Source organism: Podarcis gaigeae, assembly GCF_964106915.1.
Source record: "Podarcis gaigeae genome assembly, chromosome: 11".
NCBI lineage: Eukaryota > Metazoa > Chordata > Lepidosauria > Squamata > Lacertidae > Podarcis > Podarcis gaigeae.
Genome location: NC_139687.1, coordinates 48628985 through 48650263, shown reverse-complemented (window position 1 = coordinate 48650263; position 21279 = coordinate 48628985). Strand labels below are relative to the sequence as shown.

At 44.0% G+C, this 21279-nt stretch overlaps 1 protein-coding gene across 1 annotated transcript in view; it reads right to left on the bottom strand.

The window, feature by feature from the left end:
• Positions 1-21279, bottom strand: part of ADAMTS12 (ADAM metallopeptidase with thrombospondin type 1 motif 12) — a 131781-nt gene that overhangs the window by 30747 nt on the left and 79755 nt on the right. The window contains exons 10-17 of the mRNA XM_083702560.1: positions 19609-19701; positions 17779-17924; positions 16264-16433; positions 11029-11162; positions 6233-6353; positions 3378-3622; positions 2275-2416; positions 763-889 (exon numbers count right to left, since the gene is read on the bottom strand). Coding sequence (XP_083558686.1) covers positions 763-889; positions 2275-2416; positions 3378-3622; positions 6233-6353; positions 11029-11162; positions 16264-16433; positions 17779-17924; positions 19609-19701 — 1178 coding nt within the window. The remainder of the gene's footprint in view (positions 1-762; positions 890-2274; positions 2417-3377; positions 3623-6232; positions 6354-11028; positions 11163-16263; positions 16434-17778; positions 17925-19608; positions 19702-21279) is intronic.

Below are 21279 nucleotides of genomic sequence, written 5' to 3'. Positions count from 1 at the left end.
AATAATAATAATAATATATTATTTATACCCCGCCCACCTGGCTGAGTTTCCGAGTTTCCCCAGCCACTCTGGGCGGCTCCCAATCGAGTGTTAAAAACACATCACAGCTTCCCCAAACACAATCTGTTAACCTCTCAGCTGGCTGACAACACCTCTCCTGTCCAGGCTAGTGGGATAGGTCAGGTGTAAGTCAATAGGTGTTTCCTTGTAAACACCTGGGGAATTGTGACAGAAGATGGGTAATACCAAGCACTTAATTGGTGCCTTTTCTGAGTGTTCACTGACAGCTGCTCCTTAAGGCAGGGTGTGTTGCAGAAACGGAAAGGAAGGTTAGAGATGGTGGTTTGCTTTACAGCAGAGGCGGGGACCTGTGAGCATCCAGGCATGGTTGGGCTCCAACTTCCATCACCCCACAAGCTAGTATGGCCAATGGTCAGGAATGATGGAGCCCAATCTCTGGAGAGCCATATGTTCTTCCATCCCTGCCTTAGAGGGCCTGTCACTGAAATGAAATTGGGACAGAGGATGCTGGTTGGCGCATTGTTCTCTTATTCACTATGCTATCAGTTTAATGTCATTCATTTCTGAAGCTGTTTTATTAGTTCTTTTTAAAATGTGTCCTTTCTTCTATCATCTGTCTACCTATCACAATGTTGTTTGGCCTACATTTCTTCTGACAGACTGCTGTTCGTTGCCATCTTTACCCATGAGTATATTCCTCTAAATTACACACACACACACACACACACACACACACCCTACCTTGGTGGACAGTCCCTTTCCAGGCATTTCTTTTGTTTCCCACTGGGCTGTGTTTCGAGATCACAAAACAGGTTTTTCACCACACCTCTCCCTTTTCTCACACAGTGGGCCATCTGCTGTTGGAAACCTACGAGAAAGGAAGGAGACACGTGCTGCATTCAGAGGCAATGCCTGGATTCGAAGAGAAGAGCCATCATAGAATTTTAGAGCTGGGTTGCTGGTCATCCAGTCTGGCCCCTTTGCTCACTGCGGGATCTACAACGCAGGATGCGACCGCAGCATCTCCAACAGCCTCGGGCTGTTCTCTAATCAGTTCCATGACCCTCAGAAACACTAAGCAATGCCCAATTTTCAGTGTACTCATGAAGCAGGCAAGCAGCTAATCATTTATTCATTAATTTATCTTGAGAGCAGAAAACCACGACTTGTCTTAATCAGCTGTGCAACCTAACATGACATTAAGCGATTTCCTTTAGGGTAGTTAAGCAATTATCTTTACGAAATGACTAGGAAGTGGGGGTGAGTACCATGCCTAGGATCAAGCAAGATTAGTGCAGTGGTACATCAATAAAATGGAGCTGAACAGCTCAGGAATTGCAGATCTGAACGATGGCCGCATCCACAGCCCATCCCATCCCGGAACATTTTGACAAATTTGGACATTTGATACATAGCCCACAGAAGCCTGAAAATCTTAGGTTCAGGGTGTCATTTTTCCTTTTCCCCAAAGTCTCTGCATTTTTAACAACTACAAAACAGACAGAAATTCAACAGGGGGAGCTTTCTTAAGCACCATGTCAGGAAAAGCTGTCCTGGGAGAATTTTGTCCCATCCTGCACAGAGCCTCTGTCAATAAAAAAAGAAGATGTCAACTCTAATGCAGTGCTCACTTCTATCTATCACAGGGGTGGGGAACTGATGGTACTCCAGATGTTGTTGGATTTCAACTACAATCAGCATGCATGAGTAATGGTCAGGGATGATGGGAACTGTAGTCCAACATCTGGAAAGGTCTTAAAAATATGGTTTTGGGTGTGAGGAATTCAAATCTGCTATTTTTGCCGACGGACAACATTTGGCTTCGTTTGATGAAGAGGCACATAAACAGCTTTTGGAAAACCAAATAATTTTAATTTTACCCTTTGAAAATGTTAGGCAATGCTAAATGGATGGATGGATAAATACAAGCACTTGGTAATTATTTTTAATGATTTCTCTGCAATTTTATACACATTTTACTTACCAAGACAAACTAAATGATATTAATTTAACCAAAATGCCTTTTGGATTCCCAAGTCATGTGACAACTAGTTAGCAGCACTCTTTTTTCTGGAATTTGAAAGTTGAAAAATTCAGCATGTCCCAGGGCACATGGCTCAAAGTAAGCGTTAATAAAACTCAGTTTACCAGCTTCTGAGGAACCCATTTGTTCTTGATGAAACACGCTGTTAAGATAATTAACGCCAAAGCAGCCAGCAGAGAGAGGAAGACGGCAGCCCGAATGTTGCTTACCTCTCCCACAAGTCACACTGCAACTTGTCCAGCTTCCATATCGCCAAAAATACTCTGGCTCTTCCACATCATTCTCAGAGCTCCAGCCTTTACGGACAGTATACTCATATTTCACTCCAGGGTTATTTTCCTGAAAAAGGAGCTGAGAAGAAACAACTGTCAATTTTGGTCACAAAACAGTTCCAAGCAAACAAATGAAGAAAGCAAGAAAGCTTAGGTATGTTCTAAAGCACTTTCCAGGTATTGCTAGAATGCATCTTCCATCATACCTGACTAGGGATGGAAGAAGGCATCATTTTTGGCCATGGACTGGCTGGATGCAGAGGAGTGGCGGGAGGTACCAGCCACGGAAACCCCAAGCGAAGCCTTCGGGGAAGAGGGAAGAAGGCTCCAAGCCAGGGGGTTGGTGGTGGGATGACAATGAGTGGTCAGAGGGAGAATGAATAGACTGAGAGGAGGTGACAGCAGCAGGGTTTAATGAACAGGAAGAGACTGTGGCCAAGAGCAGTTCAGACTCTGACTCCAGAGGCTGAGGGGAGGGTGTCCAAGAGGCAGAGTGGAGAAGAAGCCAGGCTGCTGAAGAAACCAGGGAATCTCCCCCTCCTGCTGTGACCAGCTCCCTTTCCCCCTGGTCTCCTAGAACTCATGGAGAAATGAAATGAGCAAAGTAGAGGGTGGTTGAGCACAGACACTGTCTGAGACTGCGTGGGAAAAACCCTGGAGAAGAGGAGTCCTAGCAAGAAAAGCTAATGATATTCTAGGCTGCATCAACAGAAAGATGTCTAGTGTCCAGATCAAGGGAAGTAATAGTACCGCTGTATTCTGCCTTGATCAGACCACATCTGGAGTACTGTGTCCAATTCTGGGCACCACAATTTAAGAAGGGGGTTGGCAAGCTGGAGTGTGTGCAGAGGAGGGCAAGATGATCAAGGGTCTTGAAATCAAGCCTTAGAATTTCTCCTCCCTCCTTGACTCCTGCTGGCTGGGGCTGATGAGGACAGGGGTCCAATAACGTTTAGAGGGTACAGATTTGTAAAAGCTGCCCAGTCCAAACCTCCCAGCAATTTCCCAAAGCCACTTGCACATATGACACGTTCCCCTACCTGTAGCCACAACGATTCATTCGTGGGTCCAGCAGCAGTGAGGTTTTCCAGGTCGCCCTTTCTTCCATATTGAAATATCGTTCCTGCCACTTTGTAGTCTCCATTCCATTGGATAATAAACCCTCCATTTAGGTAATACTTTCCTGGGTCCTCACTCCGTAGCGCAAGGAAATTCCCAGCTTCTGCCACTTCCAGCACCTTGATGTTCCTTGCGCCTTTTGGAATTAGGCCAATATCAACATACCCTATGGGGGAAGAAGCAACATTCACCAGTTTTAACAATAGAATATTCATGCACTGTGCCTAGGTCACATCTATGGCATACAGCTAGAGCACATTTAACACACACTGCAAGTTTTCACCCCAAACCCTGGGAACTATTGTTTACCCCTCACAGAGCCACAATTAGCAGCACACTTAACGAACTACAGTTTAATTCCAAATTACTGCCCTTGGACAAATCTGATGTGAACATTCCATAACAGCACATTAATCACATGTGTCCTATTGAGTTTGGTAGGTCTGATTTCCAGGTACGCAGCTAGAGGTTTGCAGCATAATTGGGCACTTCTTAGCTTGCCTAGTCAGGTTTAATATTTTGAACAAATTATCGCTGAAAAGGCCTCCGAAACAATTGAGTCTAATTTTTCCGCTGTCACTTGATTTTTTTAAAAAATGTCTTAGTTGTTTAATTGCATGAATATCCATTAATTACTTAATTAAAGCAGCATAAATTTAATCCCACCCACTTTCATTTCCTCCCCCCTCCCCTCCAAGTGCCCCCCCGCCCCCGGCAACCTCTTGCTTGAGGTGATGAGTTTCTGGGTATCGACCAGCTCATTTTCGTTTCTGCAAAGCAATGCACTTTTCAGGTGGATTTTATAAATAAAGCATGAGTATGAAATCTGCATATGAATGAAGAAAATAGTTCTGAAGGAAAAGACACTCTGCGGTGTGTGTGTGTGTGTGTGTGTGTGTGTGTGTGTTGGAGGTCTAGAAATGCAACCATGTTGCATTGGGCCCCATCCTGAAAGTGGAATTCCTGTGTGAATTCCCCTTTCTCCCAACTCCTTCCTCTGCGTGGCCCCGGGCACTGGCAATGTATGCTACACCACTGATGACCACTCCTTACCCAGCTACTGCTGCTACCCCAGAACATTGTGGGAAATGGCCACCTCAGCCAGACCCACTTCACTGCCGGCTCCTGTCTGTGTCTCACTCCCCATACCAGCCTAGTGTTGAAGTGAGAATCAGTTGCCATTCCTGTACATGAAAGGGCAAGGGCACCTTGTCCTTTGCCTGAGATGGCAAAATGTCTTGGCTCAGCACTGCTAATCATGGGCTGTACCAGAGGGATTAACTAGGCACAGCTTTTTTGAAACGTTTCTCAATTCCTTCATCCAAGTTATTTATAAAGACGTTGAACAACAACAGACCCAGAACAGAACTCTGCGGCACCCAACTTGTCCAGGATGATGAGGAACCATTAAGTGAGCTCTCGCTGGGTTGGGTCAGTCAACCAGCTATAAGAGTTATTTGCCCAGCCTACATTTTACTAGCATCACCGCAAGAATATCATGGTGCACTTTGTCAAAAGCCTTAGTGAAATCAAGATACACTGTGTCCCCAGCAGAAAACCTTTGCTGCAGGATTCAGCTGATTAGAAAGTAGAGAAGAAGGTCTCCTCCAGCAGGTTTTTTTTTTTTAATGAAAGGATTATCAAAGAGGAGCAGATGTACTAAATTTTGCAGGCAGCTTTAGATCAATGATTTATCTCCGTTATTACCTTATTATGACATTCAGACAGAATAGCCTTTCAGACCTACATTTGCAATGGGTGGGAGCCTGCACACATACTTTTGGCTCAGAGGTAATTCAATATGAAGATAATTCAATATGGCCAAGGTCTTTAAAGCCTAAGTACAGCCTCTGACGGTGATCGCACCATGGATTCACACAGCAAGGCTGGATCTGCAGAACTTTAAAGCTGCCGGAAACTCACAGATAAAACAAGGTGTCCAGCATGATAAAATTGAAATCATTAACATTCGGCTCTCCTTTCCATGTAACCACAGGCAAGAATAAAAGTCTAACATAATCTGAGAAAATTAAACAAAAGATAGAGATATGCTTCTGGTTTGACGAAAAGCTTTTCCCTATAGCGCCACTTCTCAAAGGTTTCTGCTCACTCTCTCTTCCCCCGTTCCAAGGTCTTGAAAGGAAAAAACCTGAAAGTTCTTGTAAGGATACAAAAGAAACTTTTCACAAGGTAAAAGAATTAATAAAATGTGATGTTGTAGAGATGAAGAGATTTATCGTGGCGTTAGCTTTTGCGGACTAGCGTCTACTTCTCAAAATAGTTTGCCAATGCTTATGCCACAATAAACCCACTTGCAGCCAAGTCCAAGGAACACAGGAAGAGGCCTTAATACTAAGTCACAGACTGCTGAGAATTAAGGCACAAGGGGGTGAATTCTCAGGTGAATGGGTATAAGACAGCAGCTTGAGCCTGGTGCCAAAGGGTGCAATTTCCCCCGTAATAGATTGTCATGGCTACCCCTCTGGAAATTGTACCTATGTACTCAAAGAGGCTGAGTCATGCAGTCCAGTCCCTTGCAACCTAGCAATCATATTTATCGCCCTATTGATCCAAGTGGATTCAATATACCCTCCTTAATAAAGGAGATATTGCATTCAGTATTGCTTCACATCCCCCAATTCCTTCTACAGGTTCGTTTTCTCTCCTTTGGTGACAGAGTGTTAGTGTCTCAGAGTATGTTTTGTCAGCAAGCATCATTGCTCATTGAAATTGGTGCAGAAAAACACTGCGCGGGGGGGGGGCAGGCATTATTCACCTGCTCCTTCACTTTGGTTGAAGGCTATCTTCACAGTCTGACAAGAGGATCCATCTCCCAGGCAAACTCCACATTGATCTTCTGTGGCATTGGAATCCATCTCATAATCACAACCGATGGTCTGAAGGAAGACATGTTTTTTTTTTCAGAATATAGGTTGCATGCATTATGGGATCAGCACTAACCAATCAGCAAATGCCAGCCAGAGACTATTTTGCTATTTGCATCATTCTGCAGCTCCCATGTCTTAAGGTGTGTCCATGTGACGGGTATTTTCTGCAGGTCAAAGCCAATTTGAAACATCTTTAGAGTCCAGCTGACCTTTCCAGGCTGCAGAGCAACAAGGCTTCAGTTACAAGGGAAGAAGCCCATTAGTCTAACCTTGACTCCCTCCAGTTTTACTCAAAACATGGCTTCACCTGCAGCCATCTAAACACAGTAACTCAGGAAGAAATTACACATTATCATGGTCATCTGATTTGCATTTCAGTGCAGTATTTTTCTTCCGCATATAGCTGACATGCAGTGGGTGCTGCTGCTCTGGATTGGGACCTTAGCCTGAGGAGAGGAGGGAGGTGTTAGCTCTGGTTGCCTCAGCTCAAAAAGGGTATTGTGGATTGGGAAAAGATTCAGGAGGTAAAGGTAAAGGGACCTCTGACCATTAGGTCCAGTCATGACCGATTCTGGGGTTGGGGCACTCATCTCGCTTTATTGGCTGAGGGAGCTGGCGTACAGCTTCCGGGTCATGTGGCCAGCATGACTAAGCCGCTTCTGGCAAACCAGAGCAGCGCACGGAAATGCCGTTTACCTTCCCACCAGAGCGGTACCTATTTATCTACTTGCACTTTGATGTGCTTTTGAACTGCTAGGTTGGCAGGAGCAATGGAAGCTCACCCCATCGAGGGAATTTGAACCGCTGACCTTCTGATCGGCAAGCCCTAGGCTCTGTGGTTTAACCCACAGCGCCACCCGCGTCTCAAAGGATTTAGCAGAGGGTAATCCAAATGATCAAGATCCTGGAGCAACACCTCTAAAAGGATGGGTTGCAGCATTTGGGGCTTTTAAGTCTAGAGAAAAGGCAAAGAAGAGGTGACATGACAGTGTGCAAAATTATGCATATGATGGACAAAAGTCTTTCTCCCTCTCTCAGAACACTAGAGTTCGTGGACATCCAAAGAAGCTGAATGTTGGTTGATTCAGAACATGCAAAATAAAGTCCTTCACACACCAGATAGTTAAACTAAGGAACTTGCTCCTACAGGAGGCAGTTGTGGCTTTAAAAGAAGATTAGACCATGGAATATAGGGGGATCCGTGGCTGCTAACCATGATGGCCAGTGCTTTTTTTCTGGGGGGACGCAGTGTTGATATTTTCACCCCCTCCCATCACAAGAATCTCCTGATCTGATGTTTTGAGAAAGGAGGGGGTGGAAACTGCTCTTCTACTCTTCCGCTCCTGACTGACGGTCTGACTTTGTGTGTGGAGAGAGTCTTATCTATGTAGTGACTAGATGGCTGAGTGGGAGCTGTAACACTCAGGCAAGCCAGTAGTTCTTTAGTTTGTAGTAGCTGTTAGAAATAAAAGGAGTTATGCTTCACAGCTAGCTTCCGCGTTATTTATATTCTGCTGAGTCTGGTGCTCACAATGCACAGTTGTGGGTCCAGTGCACTGGAACCTGTTTTCCAAGACTGGAAGGTCTCTGAAAGTGCTCCAGTCGCCTAGCCCAGTCGGGGCAGAACCAGTTATTGAGCCCAGTCGCTGCACATCGGTTGAAAGGTGTACTGACACATAGGGGTACGCATACCCCTAAACAATTTGCGAATCTAAGTTTGGCCTCATTGAGGGGCAGTATTTCTATATGAGTAGGAAACTGAGAGTACCCCTAAACATTTTTTTTAAGAAAAAAAGCACTGATGATGACTATGTTCTCCCTCCATTATTGGAGGCAGTAAGCTTCTGGATATTATACATATGCCCATACAGTTTTGATAATTTGCTTCTAAATACCAGTGGCTTGAGACTTCAGAGGGAGAGAGTGCTCTGGCACTCAGACCTTGATTGCAAGCTTCTTGCAGTCCACTGGTTGGTCACTGGGGAAACTAGATAGGCCACTGGCCTGATTCAGCAGGGGGATTCTGATGTCATTTCCCCTCATTAGAATGGAACTCCCTGCTTTCCCATCTCACCACCAGGGTCCAGATATGGACCCCCCCCCAACCCCTGTGAAAGAAAAATATTGCATTCAGGAGCAAAACATGTGACAAACACATGACATCTAGTTTGGTCCTGAAGCAGCCATCACAAAAGGTAAAGAGGATTTCCTCCCTTCTCCCTTCTGTAACTTATAACAACTGTGTTTTTCTGCCCCAGCTACCTGGATAATGTGAGGGGATGCAAGAAGAGCCATAAACAGAAGGAAAGAAAAAGGATGGTAAACTACTGCTCTATGCTATCTCTCCGTATCTCCACCTGTATTCTGAATGCGTTTTCATTTCCAGCTGTAACATTTCCATATCTGTACATCTTGATGCTATCAAACTGCATTTGTGGCAGGTTGAATGACTATTAGTAGGGAACACGTTTATCGTTCCTTTTGACACTTGACAAAACGTCCTTTTGTTCCCTGGAGCTCAGCAACTGGCCCTGTCCATTAAAACGCTGATACTTCTTAATCACCAGTTCTGCAGCAGACACCAAAGGGCAATTTTTATGGACCTCAAAGACACTTGTATAACTACTTGCAACTTCTTAATCAGCTGGCATTGTGTGAGGCAGCCGACAGACGCCATCTTGGAAGACCCTTAAATATATGTGAAAATTAAGAACCACCCTGTGGAACTATAAAAAGGTAAAAGTAAAGGGATCCTTGACCATTAGGTCCAGTCGTGACCGACTCTGGGGTTGCAGTGCTCATCTTTATTGGCTGAGGGAGCCAGCATACAGCTTCCGGGTCATGTGGCCAGCATGACTAAGCTGCTTCTGGCGAACCAGAGCAGCGCACGGAAATGCCGTTTACCTTCCCGCCAGACTGGTACCTATTTATCTACTTGCACTTTGACATGCTTTCGAACTGCTAGGTTGGCAGGAGCAGGGACCGAGCAACGGAAGCTCACCCCGTCACGGGGATTCGAACCGCCAGCCTTCTGATTGGCAAGTCCTAGGCTCTGTGGTTTAACCCACAGTGCCACCCGCATCCCTGTGGAACTATAAATATGGCCAAATTCATGCACACATACTCACAAATCCTTGTTATGGGCTTGTGTGTCCCAAGTGTTTCCATGTACTTAACAATGCCCCTGATACTGTTGGCTGGCAAACGCAAGTGGTTCGTATTTATTGACTAACCGGTTCTTGTAAGAACATAGAACGAGCCTGTTGGATCAGGCCTCTGGTGCAGTATTCTGTTCTCACAGTGGGCAGCCAGATATGTGTGGGAAACCAGGACCAGAGCACAAGAGCATTCTAACTTCCTATGGCTTCCAGCGGCTGTTATTCAGAAGCATGACTTTCTCTGACCGTGGAGGCAGAGCGTAGATATCATGTCTAGCAGCCAATGTTAGTGTTATCCTCCATTAATTTGCCTGACCCTCTTTTAAAGCCACCCAGTTTAACTTGGATTAATAGTTTATGTGGCTTATTGACTCACCCAAATATCAAATTCATTTATTTCAAGGGATCTTGAGCAAGCTGCTATTGAAATTCTATTAGAACAAAAACGCTTTTGGCTTCTTGAACATTTTCCAAAGCACAACGCCCCAGAACGGTGCCAAACAGAACAAAATTAGTGTTGCCCTATGAAGAGCCTTCCAAAGATATGTGTCAGGGCACCTTCACTGGGGGGGACGGGACAGATTGGAACCTTTTCTTCTTGTGACTTGGAGCAGTCATCATCTGTAGCGATGAGTGAATCTTCAAAGGTCATAGTGGCTCAGCAGTGACAATTGATAAAAAGACTCGCTTAGCTGGGCCATTATCAAAGCTGTTGCCTGGGATCATATGAGAATAGCTCTTTTCATGCCCAGCCTAGGAATATTTTGTAACTACCGTTGCTGAAGGCCAATTTCCACCAAATCTAGCCCCTGATGGATTTCCGGGATAAGGAAAAGCGGACTGACCATGCGGTGCTGTTACTGCTCAAGGCAGTTTACACTGAAAACTTGCAAACAGACCCAACTGTTTATTACAGTAGGGGTTATTTCTCAAATTCCTGACTAACAGGAAACACATCAATATCATGTTCTCTCAACTTAGCCTTTTGGCTGAGTGGATATTTGTCCTCTGGTTGTGTTGCTGTGCACTGCTGTTTTGTGGTGCCATTTTGTTATGTTGTTATTGGTTACTTTGTGGTGTTATTCTATTATTTTAATACAAAATTGTACTTGCTTTAATTGTGGCATCTTTGTAACCCATTCTGGGAACATTTGGGGAAGGGCTGGCTATAAGTACAAATAGTAAACAAACAAGTAATCTGGGATACGCAGGGTAAACTAATGTAATGATGCCTTTGTAGATTATTTGGAAACCCCAGTTAATTCAGAATGCAGCCCCAATATCAACCCCGTATCCATGAGCCCCCAACCCCTTCCCCATTCTAACCAGCCCCCAACTCTTAGGCCTCACCAATCTTCTTGCCAACCCTCAAAACATGGAATATGAGTTTTGAGGATATCTCTTGTTAAAATGATCCCAAACGTAAAGAACAGCACAGGAATTTAAGACTATGACTCTGATGGCCCTTTGAGGCCTGAAAATCTGTAGTCCCATGAAGTGTTCAAAGAAGGAAACATACCCAATACCTTACACATGCCATTAACACAGACGTCTCTGCTGTTGTTTCCTTCAAAGCAAGGCGTACCGTCAATGACAGCGTCAAGCATTTTCTCTGAAAAGTGGTTGTTCGTAGGACGGCATTGTAGCTCACAAGGATTAGCTGAAGGGAAACCCCCAAAGTTATATCAGTTACTATAGACACACACGACTGCAAGGTTGTGGTGCAAGTATAAAATGAAAAGTAAAAAGTAAGTAGCTTGGCAACAGGTGACAGTAAGACACTGCCTCCCATTAAGAGACACTTGCGGCAGAAATCTGAGAGCAGCACATTCTAGAGGGATCATTGCTACAATCATCCTGCATGGGCCAGAGCTCAGGGGCAGAATACTTGGTTTGCATGCAGAAGGTCGCAAGTTCAATCCCAGGCACATCAAGTGTCACGGACTGGCTTGATGCAGAGGAGTGGTGGAGGCACCAGTGGGGAATCCCCAGGGCGAAAATGCTCAGAGCCTGGGGGTTGGTGGTAAGATGATGTCAAGTACGGGAGTTCCCCTCTCCCTCCTGGTAACTCACTGATAAGAATGAACAAGTATCTGGTTGATTTTGTTAGCAGCGTCCTACTCTTGTGTATGACTTTGGTAGAGACACATGCCTGACTGGCATGCTCTCTCCCTCCTGGTCGATCATTCGGGAGCTTCAAAAGCTTTCTCCAACCCAAACATCACAGCGACTGATACCTTGGAGACATCAGCACACTTAGGGATCCACAGAGTATTCGCAGTTTGCATAACAGAACTCAGTAGCTCAGCATTTTGGCTAATCTACATTTATTTATATATAATACACTCGGAGCATTCTGCTTTAGCTTCTTCATCTTTCTCAGCAGACAGCAAAGAGAGAAAGAACAAAGGACAATAATCCCACTTCACGGAACATAGTAATACCAAAACATCCTGTCTCTGTCACTTTCCACACTGTGGAATGAAAACATACCCCGTCATGTGATAGACAACAATCCCATGACTGCAGACACGGGCAATGAATCTCCAACAGATTTATAGTCTTTTTATTACAGTATCATGTTGCGAATACAGTTTGGCATCTCTCTGCAAGGATTGGAGTGGCTCACTCTGATTCCTCCCCCCCCCCCACTTCTGCAGCAATAAGCACGCCGATGGGAAGTCCCTCCCCTCTTGCTTCTCCTTTGTTCTCTGACACACTCATACTGTTAGAATTCCTGCTCCATGATTGCAGTCATGGGATTGTTGTCTTTCACATGATGGTGTATGTTTTGATTCCACAGAGTGGGAAGTGACAGAGACAGGGTGTTTGTTTTACTGTGTGCCGTGAAGTGGGACTATTGTCCTTTGTTCTTTCTCTTTGCTGTCTGATGCTAGAGAGAGAGGGAGCCATGTTGCAGTGCTCCGTGTGTGTTTATATGTAAATAAAGTAGATTAGCCAAAATGCTGAGTTGCTGAGTTCTGTTACGCAAACTATAAACACTCTGTGGATCCTAAGTGTGCCGATGCCTGTTGGCATCGGGCGCTGTGATGTTTGGGCTGAAGAAAGCTTTTGAAGCTCCTGAACAAATGACCAGATGGGAAAGAACATGCCAGTCAGGCATTTGTCTCTACCAGGGTCCTACTCGAGTGTAGGACGAACTCCTGACACATACTTCCTAGTTTGGGGGAAGGAGGGAGCCCCTCCCCTATTCTCGATTGACGTATCACCTGGCTGCCTCCCTCCCTCCCTCCTGTTGCTTAGCTACTATCTCAAAGCTGGGCAGTTCCTGTCTCAATTGTACAATCTCGGAATCTGCCTGTCTCTCTGCTGCGTGGGACTCTGAAAAGGGGGGGGGATATTCCCCCTCCTCTTCTGTTAGAAGCTGATCTTCCTGCCATTGCATACCCCCATCTTTTGATTCAGACCAGCCCCTGACAGATTACAATGTGTGGTCAGATGGAGAAGAGGGAAGAGGAGGTGTCAGAAGCAGAAGAAGTGACAGGGCTTAGTGAGCAGGAAGAGGATGTGTCAGAGGGCAGTCCAGACTCAGAGGGAGGTCAGGAGGCAGGGCGGAGGCTGGCTGCTAAAGAATCCAGGGACCCTCCCCCTCCTGCTGCAACCAGCTCCCCTCTCCACTGGTCTCCCAGAACATACAGAGGTATGAAGAAGGCACAGCAAAGAGAAACAAGACGATGGAGCCTTAGTCTGCTGGGGAAGGAACGGGGGAAGGAGCCTTAGAGAGAGGTGGGAAGTGGCAACTGCCTCATTGGGGCAAGACCTACTGGTCTTAGTTGGGGCAAGACCTACTGGTCTTAGTTTCTTTGAATAAAGAATTAACTTCACTGACACTAGTTTTTTTTTTTATAATTGCTGATCTATTCCTGACTTGGGCTACTGTCTTTGGGGTAGGGCCGGGAGAGAACCCTGCGTCTGGAGAGTCACTGCCAGGGCTCACCCATGCTTACCTTTGCTCCACATTTCTAGGAACAGATCTGAGCTTTCCAGGTCTCTGTGTGAGTGCTTTTCTTTTTGCCCTGGCACTTTCCCTGAGAAAACCTGCTCTTTACTGCTGAATGGCAAATGGCAACCCACAGAAAACCTGAATTGCTGTTTGTTTTGATTCGGTGTTGAAGAGCAGGTTTTCCTGGGGAAAGCAGTGGGGCAAAAGAGAAAAGAGAAGAGAAGAAAGTGCTCGGATACATAAAGAAATTGTGGATAGGTAAAGTGCAGACCTGTGTGGGGCAAAAGGTAAGTTTGGATGAGCCCCGTGCCAGCCACTTTAGATAAAGAAGGCATTGTGCCAGCTCCCAAAATGGCCATAAGAGCTTGCCATATTTACAGATTTCTGTAAACGCCTGCCTTCAGAAACGATCTCCTCCTGTTCATTCCCAGCAGTGTACTTATTAAATGAAAATGTGTGGCATTTACAATGCATATGAGGTTTATTTTTGCGGCAATCAAACATAGAAAAGAAAGTGGTGGGAGGACAATTACTGACGGGAGCAGACTAAACAATTTAAAAACTGTTGCCTGTTTTCCCCGCTTTGAAGAGCAGCGGTGGAAATCACTGAAGAGAGCAGGAAACAAACTGGACTTTTTTGTGTCAATGGGCTGGGCGTGTTTTAGATCAGCCTCAACACTAGTCAATAGACAATTATATGGATTTGGCATGCTGGTATTATGCCCTGGCTTCCTTCAGGAATTGCAGAGAAGGTTACCTGGTACTCCAGGCTTTGACTGGGCTTAGCTTTAGTTGTCATGATAATTATCTTTAATTGTCATGATAATTATCTTTAATCATCATGATAATTAGCTTTAATTATCATTCTTTAAACATTGCACATATTTGAATGAATCAACACCTGCAAATGCGCAATGCTTCAACATTCCTCCTGTGAAAGTAGCAAACTTTCAGCTACAAGAACTTCCTCCAAAAACAAAAAATTCCTTCCAGTAGCACCTTAAAGACCAACTAAGTTTGTTCTAGGTATGAGCTAGGTATGAGCTTTCTTCAGAAGTGTGTATGCACACGAAAGCTCATACCTAGAACTAACTTAGTTGGTCTTTAAGGTGCTACTGGAAGGAATTTTTTGTTTTGACTATGGCAGACCAACACGGCTACCTATCTGTAACTGTTCCTCCAAAAAATACTTTTCCCCCCAGTTTCCCCGCAAGGCATTAAATATTTATTTTTTTAAGAAGGGGAGTCTAGGCCTGTAATATAAAATTGTGGGACATTTCTTCTCTGATAAGTAAGTAGTTTTTAAAGTGTCAGCAGTTGCAATACAGAAGTTAGAGCAGCATGACAATATGTGTAATGTAATTAAATCCAGCAATTTCTTGCGCTATCCAGTGCTAGTACAAAGTGAAGCTAATCACTTAAACAGACATTTAAATGTTGGGATGTATGCAAAGTATTCAGTGATCATAGGGGAGGGGTGATCAACCTTTTTTTAGGTGTGTGGACACATTTGGAATTTTGAGTGACTGCTGCAGGCACTATCAACAAGATGCTCGGATCTCAGAATTAACAGAGCAATAGTTTCCCTCTCTTTCTGGCATCAGAGAACCTTTTCAATTTACTTATTTGCTAAGACAGCATCTTAAAAAGCAGAGACATCAGCTTGCCAACAAAGGTCCGTATAGTTAAAGCTATGGTTTTCCCAGTAGTGATGTATGGAAGTGAGAGCTGGACCATAAAGAAGGCTGATCACTGAAGAATTGATGCTTTTGAATCATGGTGCTGGAGGAGACTCTTGAGAGTCCCATGGACTGCAAGAAGATCAAACCTATCCATTCTTAAGTAAATCAGCCCTGAGTGCTCACTGGAAGGACAGATCCTGAAGCTGAGACTCCAATACTTTGGCCACCTCATAAGAAGAGAAGACTCCGTGGGAAAGACCCTGATGTTGGGAAAGATGGAGGGCACAAAGAGAAGGGGACGACAGAGGACGAGATGGTTGGATAGTGTTCTCAAAGCTACCAGCATGAGTTTGACCAAACTGCAGGAGGCAGTGGAAGACAGAAGTGCCTGGCGTGCTCTGGTCCATGGAGTCACAAAGAGTCGGACATGACTAAATGACTAAACAACAACAAAAGGAACGCATGCAAATTCACTGTGGAACCCTGGTGCTTTGCAGAGTACTCTGGAATAAATTCTGGGATGCAGACACTAATAGTGCTTTCAGTGTATAGTGTGAACTTGAGAGACAATACTAATCTCTTTTCATTTAAATGGTGATCTAATGCTACACAGATGCAGATAGCAAGTCTTCCTTATCTGAGCAGATCAGAACCAGATTAACAACTCTTAACAGCAGGAGTCCGAAGAACTCTGTGCAGTTCCCCATTGTGTATCAAACGAAAGAAAAATTAGGCATAGGAACTCTAAGGAAAGAAACAACTACCTGACTTTTAGAAGACATCTCAAGGTAGCCCTGTATAGGGATGTTTTTAACATTTGATGTTTTACTATCAAAATCCAAATGTTTTACGGTCAAAATCCAAATGTAAAAGCATTACCAGATGACATGAAAAATTCATTATCAATAATGGGTATTAAAAAATTATTTTCTTCATTTATTTCCAAAAATTTTGCAGACCGCTTTTTACCACAGGTTTTCACAAAGTGGTTCACACTACAATCTGCAAAGCAACCTGTCAATCAAAATAATACAGTGCTTAAAACAAAAGTGAAACCCGCAGGGAAAAAGCAAAAGTTCAATAAACAGGAGTCGTGCAACTTATTTTAACCTTACCTGTGTTGTACACCGGAATCCACGTGTAGAACTTATTTTTGTAGGCAACCGTATCAAATTCACTGCACTGCATTTGACGGAAGTTTGGTGAGGCTCTGGGGCACAGCTTGATGTTACACATGCGATAGCGCTTCCTCTCCCCTGTGCAGTACTTCCCTCCAAACTGTGGCCTGGAAGTGACAAAAGGGGTTTCGAAAACAAGAATTTATTTATTACATTTGTTATGTACTGAAGTTCCCACCCTGGGCCAGCAGGGGGATACTATCATTATGCAAATGAAGGATCGAAAGTGACGTTCAGTGATTGGATAGTTTGTATGCAAATGAAGGATCGAAAGTGACGTTCAGTGATTGGCTAGTTACAGAAAATGGTTACTGTTGCATTCTAGTGGAGCTCTATATAAGCAGGCTGACTGAGCTCCTCAGTTCAGTTCTGTTCCAGCTTACAAATAAAGAGCTGCTTTGGAAGAATCGCTGTGTCGTCTGATATGTTCGCCCACAACTTAACAACATTTATATCCTGCCTTTCCTTCAAGCAGCTCATAGCGGCGTTCGTAGGTTCCCTCCTCATATTTAATCTTCATAACAACCCTGTGAGGTAGATTAAGCTAAGAGGGTTAGTGATGCTGTGTGTGGATCTAAACCTGGGCCTTCCATGTCCGAGTCTGACACTCTAATCCAGGGAAGGTAAACCTAGGGCCTTCCAGACACATTTTCAGAAAAGCCACACATGCCCAAAGTAGATCGTCTTGCAATGACTGAAGTCTGCCAACCCTTGCAGTGAGAGCTGGACCATAAAGAAGGCTGATTGCCGAAGAATTGATGCTTTTGAATTATGGTGCTGGAGGAGACTCTTGAGAGTCCCATGGACTGCATGAAGATCAAACCGATCCATTCTTAAGTTAATCAGCTCTGAGTGCTCACTGGAAGGACAGATCGTGAAGCTGAGACTCCAATACTTTGGCCACCTCATGAGAAGAGAAGACTCCCTGGAAAAGAACCTGATGTTGGGAAAGATGGAGGGCACAAGGAGAAGGGGATGACAGAGGACGAGATGGTTGGATAGTGTTCTCGAAGCTACCAGCATGAGTTTGACCAAACTGCAGGAGGCAGTGGAAGAAAGAAGTGCCTGGCGTGATCTGGTCCATGGGGTCACGAAGAGTCAGACACGACTAAATGACTGAACAACAACAACAACAACCCTTGCTTTAGATATAATAATAATAATTTTAATATTTTTTTTTATTTATACCCCACTCATCTGGCTGGGTTTTCCCAGCCACTCTGGGCGGCTGCCAACAGAATAAAAACAGAATAAAACACCACACATTAAAAACTTCCCTAAACAGGGCTGCCTTAAGATGTCTTCTAAAAGTCAGTTTATTTCCTTGACATCTGATGGGAAGGCATTCCACAGGGTGGGCGCCACCACTGAGAAGGCCCTACATCCAAGCTGTTTAGGTTTCAAGATTTTGAAACATTGAACGTTAAGCAAACCGCCAGGCGTGAGACTTACTCTGGACTAGTGCACTGTCTCTCCGCAGTCTGGATTCCAGCCCCACAGGTCCGTGTGCAGTGCGACCACGATGACCACGAACCCCATGCACCGTTCACTGCTTCGGGGCTCTTGCCTACGGTTATGCATTCACCCGTTAAGCACCACTTAACAAGAAAGCAGCAAACACAATGGGTCAAGAAAAAACAACCCCAAACACACTATTGACACTGCAACACATTTCTTTCATAGTAGCTTGCTGGAGACTGGTGTTACGAGAGAGATCACCTTCCTGCTTTTGTGACTTTCAGTTGACATTGTAGACCTTTCTAAGCCAGGGCCAGCTGCATATATGAAGCAAGAGAATCTCTTAAGTCTAGACTTTTACTTTTCTTTTCTGCAAAGCCAGCACAGAGGGGCCCAATTCAGACTGAGGCTGGGTGCAGGGGAAAAGGGTTTAGCTCTGTGCCTCACTACCAAATCCCCAATTTAAATCGCCCTGCCAGAGCTGTTTTGAATTGCACAGGGAACTTGCATCGTGTTTCTAAGTCTCCCCCTCCACAGTCAATAGCAGCTTTGGGGGTGGTGAGTGGAGATTTGCACTTGGGAATTGGCACAAGAGCAAAAGGTTAAATCCTTCCCCTGTGTAGAGGGCTTACCTGTCAACTTTACAAAGAACAGTCCTCTGTCTGGAGAAGTCTTGTATGTGAAATGTTGTCTAGTCCAAATTGGGTTAAAGGAAGTGGGAGCTCATAAAAAGTTCACCCCACAATATCAGACTCAGACAGAATCACCTAGTTATAGTCTTCCTTACTATGGTGGGATGTATTATATTTCTATTTAAATTACAGAAATTATGTCCAAGTTTGAACTTATACTATACATGTACTTTATTAGCACAAGAAAATTTCATTAAAAAATGAAAAATCTGGAGGTCTTTGATGTCACATGTACCTTCTTCAGACGTTTTCATCAGGCAAAATGGTGTTAAAGACTTTTGCAAAACAAAACAAAATCACATAGTCCTACAGTTCAGGGTAAGAGAGAAGTTGCCCCATTTTAAAAAAATAGTATGCATGTCTTAAACAAATTATTATTATTATTAACATTTACATGTACAATGAAAACATAACTAGATCCTGAGAATACTCAGTTTAATCCAGGTTTGAGCAAACCACCATTTGCTGGGTTTCAGTGCGACAGCAAACTGTGTTTCTGGTTTGGTGTTATGTCTGAATCACTCCATAGAAATGACATGCCTTCAGTCCTGAGCCATAAGCCTGCTTAGAGACACTGAGCAGGCTTGGGTATTCTGAAGAAGCAGGGAGCTTGTTAAGGTAATGAGTCTGTGAATTGGGGAAGGTGATGGGAGCTGCAAATCAAGCACCTGGAAAAACGGGACACATTTCAGAATAATGAACTACCCCAACTACTGGGATGTTGCTTGGTTAGAGACTCAGCTCTGCTTTGCTCAGAGGAAGGTCATCTAGCTGTCAGTGAAATGGAGAAACTCCAAAAGTATATCTTTCATTTGATCTGCAGGAGCTAGGCATGCAAACTCCCTGATGCTGAAGGAGCTGGCATTGATTTGAAAAGAAGGCAATTTCCTTGCCTTCCAGATTGGGGATATAAATGCAGTTGTAAGATGATAACTTAATGAAAAAACCATCTGATATGGTTAGCCTTTCAGAGTGAAAGGCAACAATATGAATTGGACCGAATGCAAAATGGAGCAAATGAAAGATGTTTTATAAGGATGACACTTTGTTTTGCACTGTGCTCTTGCAGCATAAAGAAAGTTGGGTACCAAAGTTATAATTTCCCATCCTGGTCTCTCCTTGTGACAGATACCTTATTTTCACCGCATCTTGTTCCATCTGCCGCAGCATCCAGTTTCGACCGGCAGGAACCTTTCACAAAGCACCACAATGTCTGGCAAATATTCTGCAATGACAACCTCAAATGTTGTAAAGAAAAAACAATTGAGACTTTAAGGAATTGTGGGGGTTTTGGATTTTTTTTTGAGAGGGCTGTTTCAGCTTGGGTTGTCTTTAAGAGGCTTGATTTCATGCTCACAGGCATAGCCAATGTGGTGCTCTCCAGATGTTGTTAATGGCAATTCCTATCAGCCCCAGCAAGCATCACCAATAGCCAAGGATGATGAGAGTTGTAGTCCACAACATCTGGAGGACACCAGGCTGGCTACAGCAAGTAGGAAGAATTGAGGAAATTAATGAGATCCAGTGGAATAACCTTGAGTGAGGTTTTACTTACTCATCAACTACCTAACCAAATTCTGCAGAATGCAGCTGAATTTTAACTTCATTATTACCTAGCCTTAGGCTCTCAACCCTCGTTGTCGATCATGCTTCCTAAATCAGTAAAATTATTACTTAAACCGTAGCGCTTTACCCTACTCCCAGTAGTCAGAACTCTGCAGTTAGTTCTAGTCATGGAAGACAGTAAATGGATAAACCTCATTTCCTGTCAAGCACCAGCTACTACCCCCTGGGACATTGGGGACCCACACAGACATGTGCATTTCATTGGTATTGAAGGAGAACGCAAACCTTTCTTGCCCAATTAACCCTCTCAAAAACGGGATGGGTTGAGTCAGGAGCCAGTATTAGTGCCCATTAGTTTTTTGGGGAAATGAAAAATAAGTATCATTTTTGTGAAAGTTAACATTTGTCAAGAATATGAATTTCCACATTTGGTAGTTTTTGGAGCTGTGAGCTGACACTGCTCTCAACTACTCTTTGTATAAAATGCACAGTTACGCCAATGGAACTCATGTCTGTTGGGAATGAGGTAAACAGCAAAGAGCTAAAGGACTTATTTTTCTGAAAGGTCAAGGGCTTACAACTACATGATTCTTCCCCCTTCCCCCTATGGTATTATGAGTTGTATATTTTTCTTTACCGTAAGTCACTTGGAGACATTCAGGTGACAAGTGACTATTAAGTTTAATAAACCTCAACAACAATAACTCATCCATTATGCACACAATGCCAGTTAAGGAAATTATTTGCTTTAAAGCATAGGAAATGCAATGGAATAATTAGAATAAAGAGCAAAAGGAAGCATACAGTATGAGCAGAGTTTTTCAAATTTTCTACCTTCAGGGCATACAGTACTTTTCACACTGACCCATTTGCCACGATGACTCATTTGAGCATCTGCCATGAAACTCACATCCTCTGCACATTGCAGGGGATTCTGGGACTTTGGAGCTATGGGAATACATAAGTTAGACATGTCTATAGTTGGGTTCGCCCCTCCCCCCATGACACATACTAGAAGCTTTACTGTTTTCCTCTTGCTGGTGTGCAGTTTTAATTCACTGCCAAATATTCCTGGAAGCCGGAGAACAAAAATGCCAAACAAATCATGCAGGGGGTCCTTGTCAGATAAATCAATATAGAAAGGGCTCCCTGTTAAGAGTGTTTGAAAGCCAATATTCTAAAGCAACTTTTCTATGCAATTTGATGTTCGTAGTCCGGTAAGACAAATACAGAAACA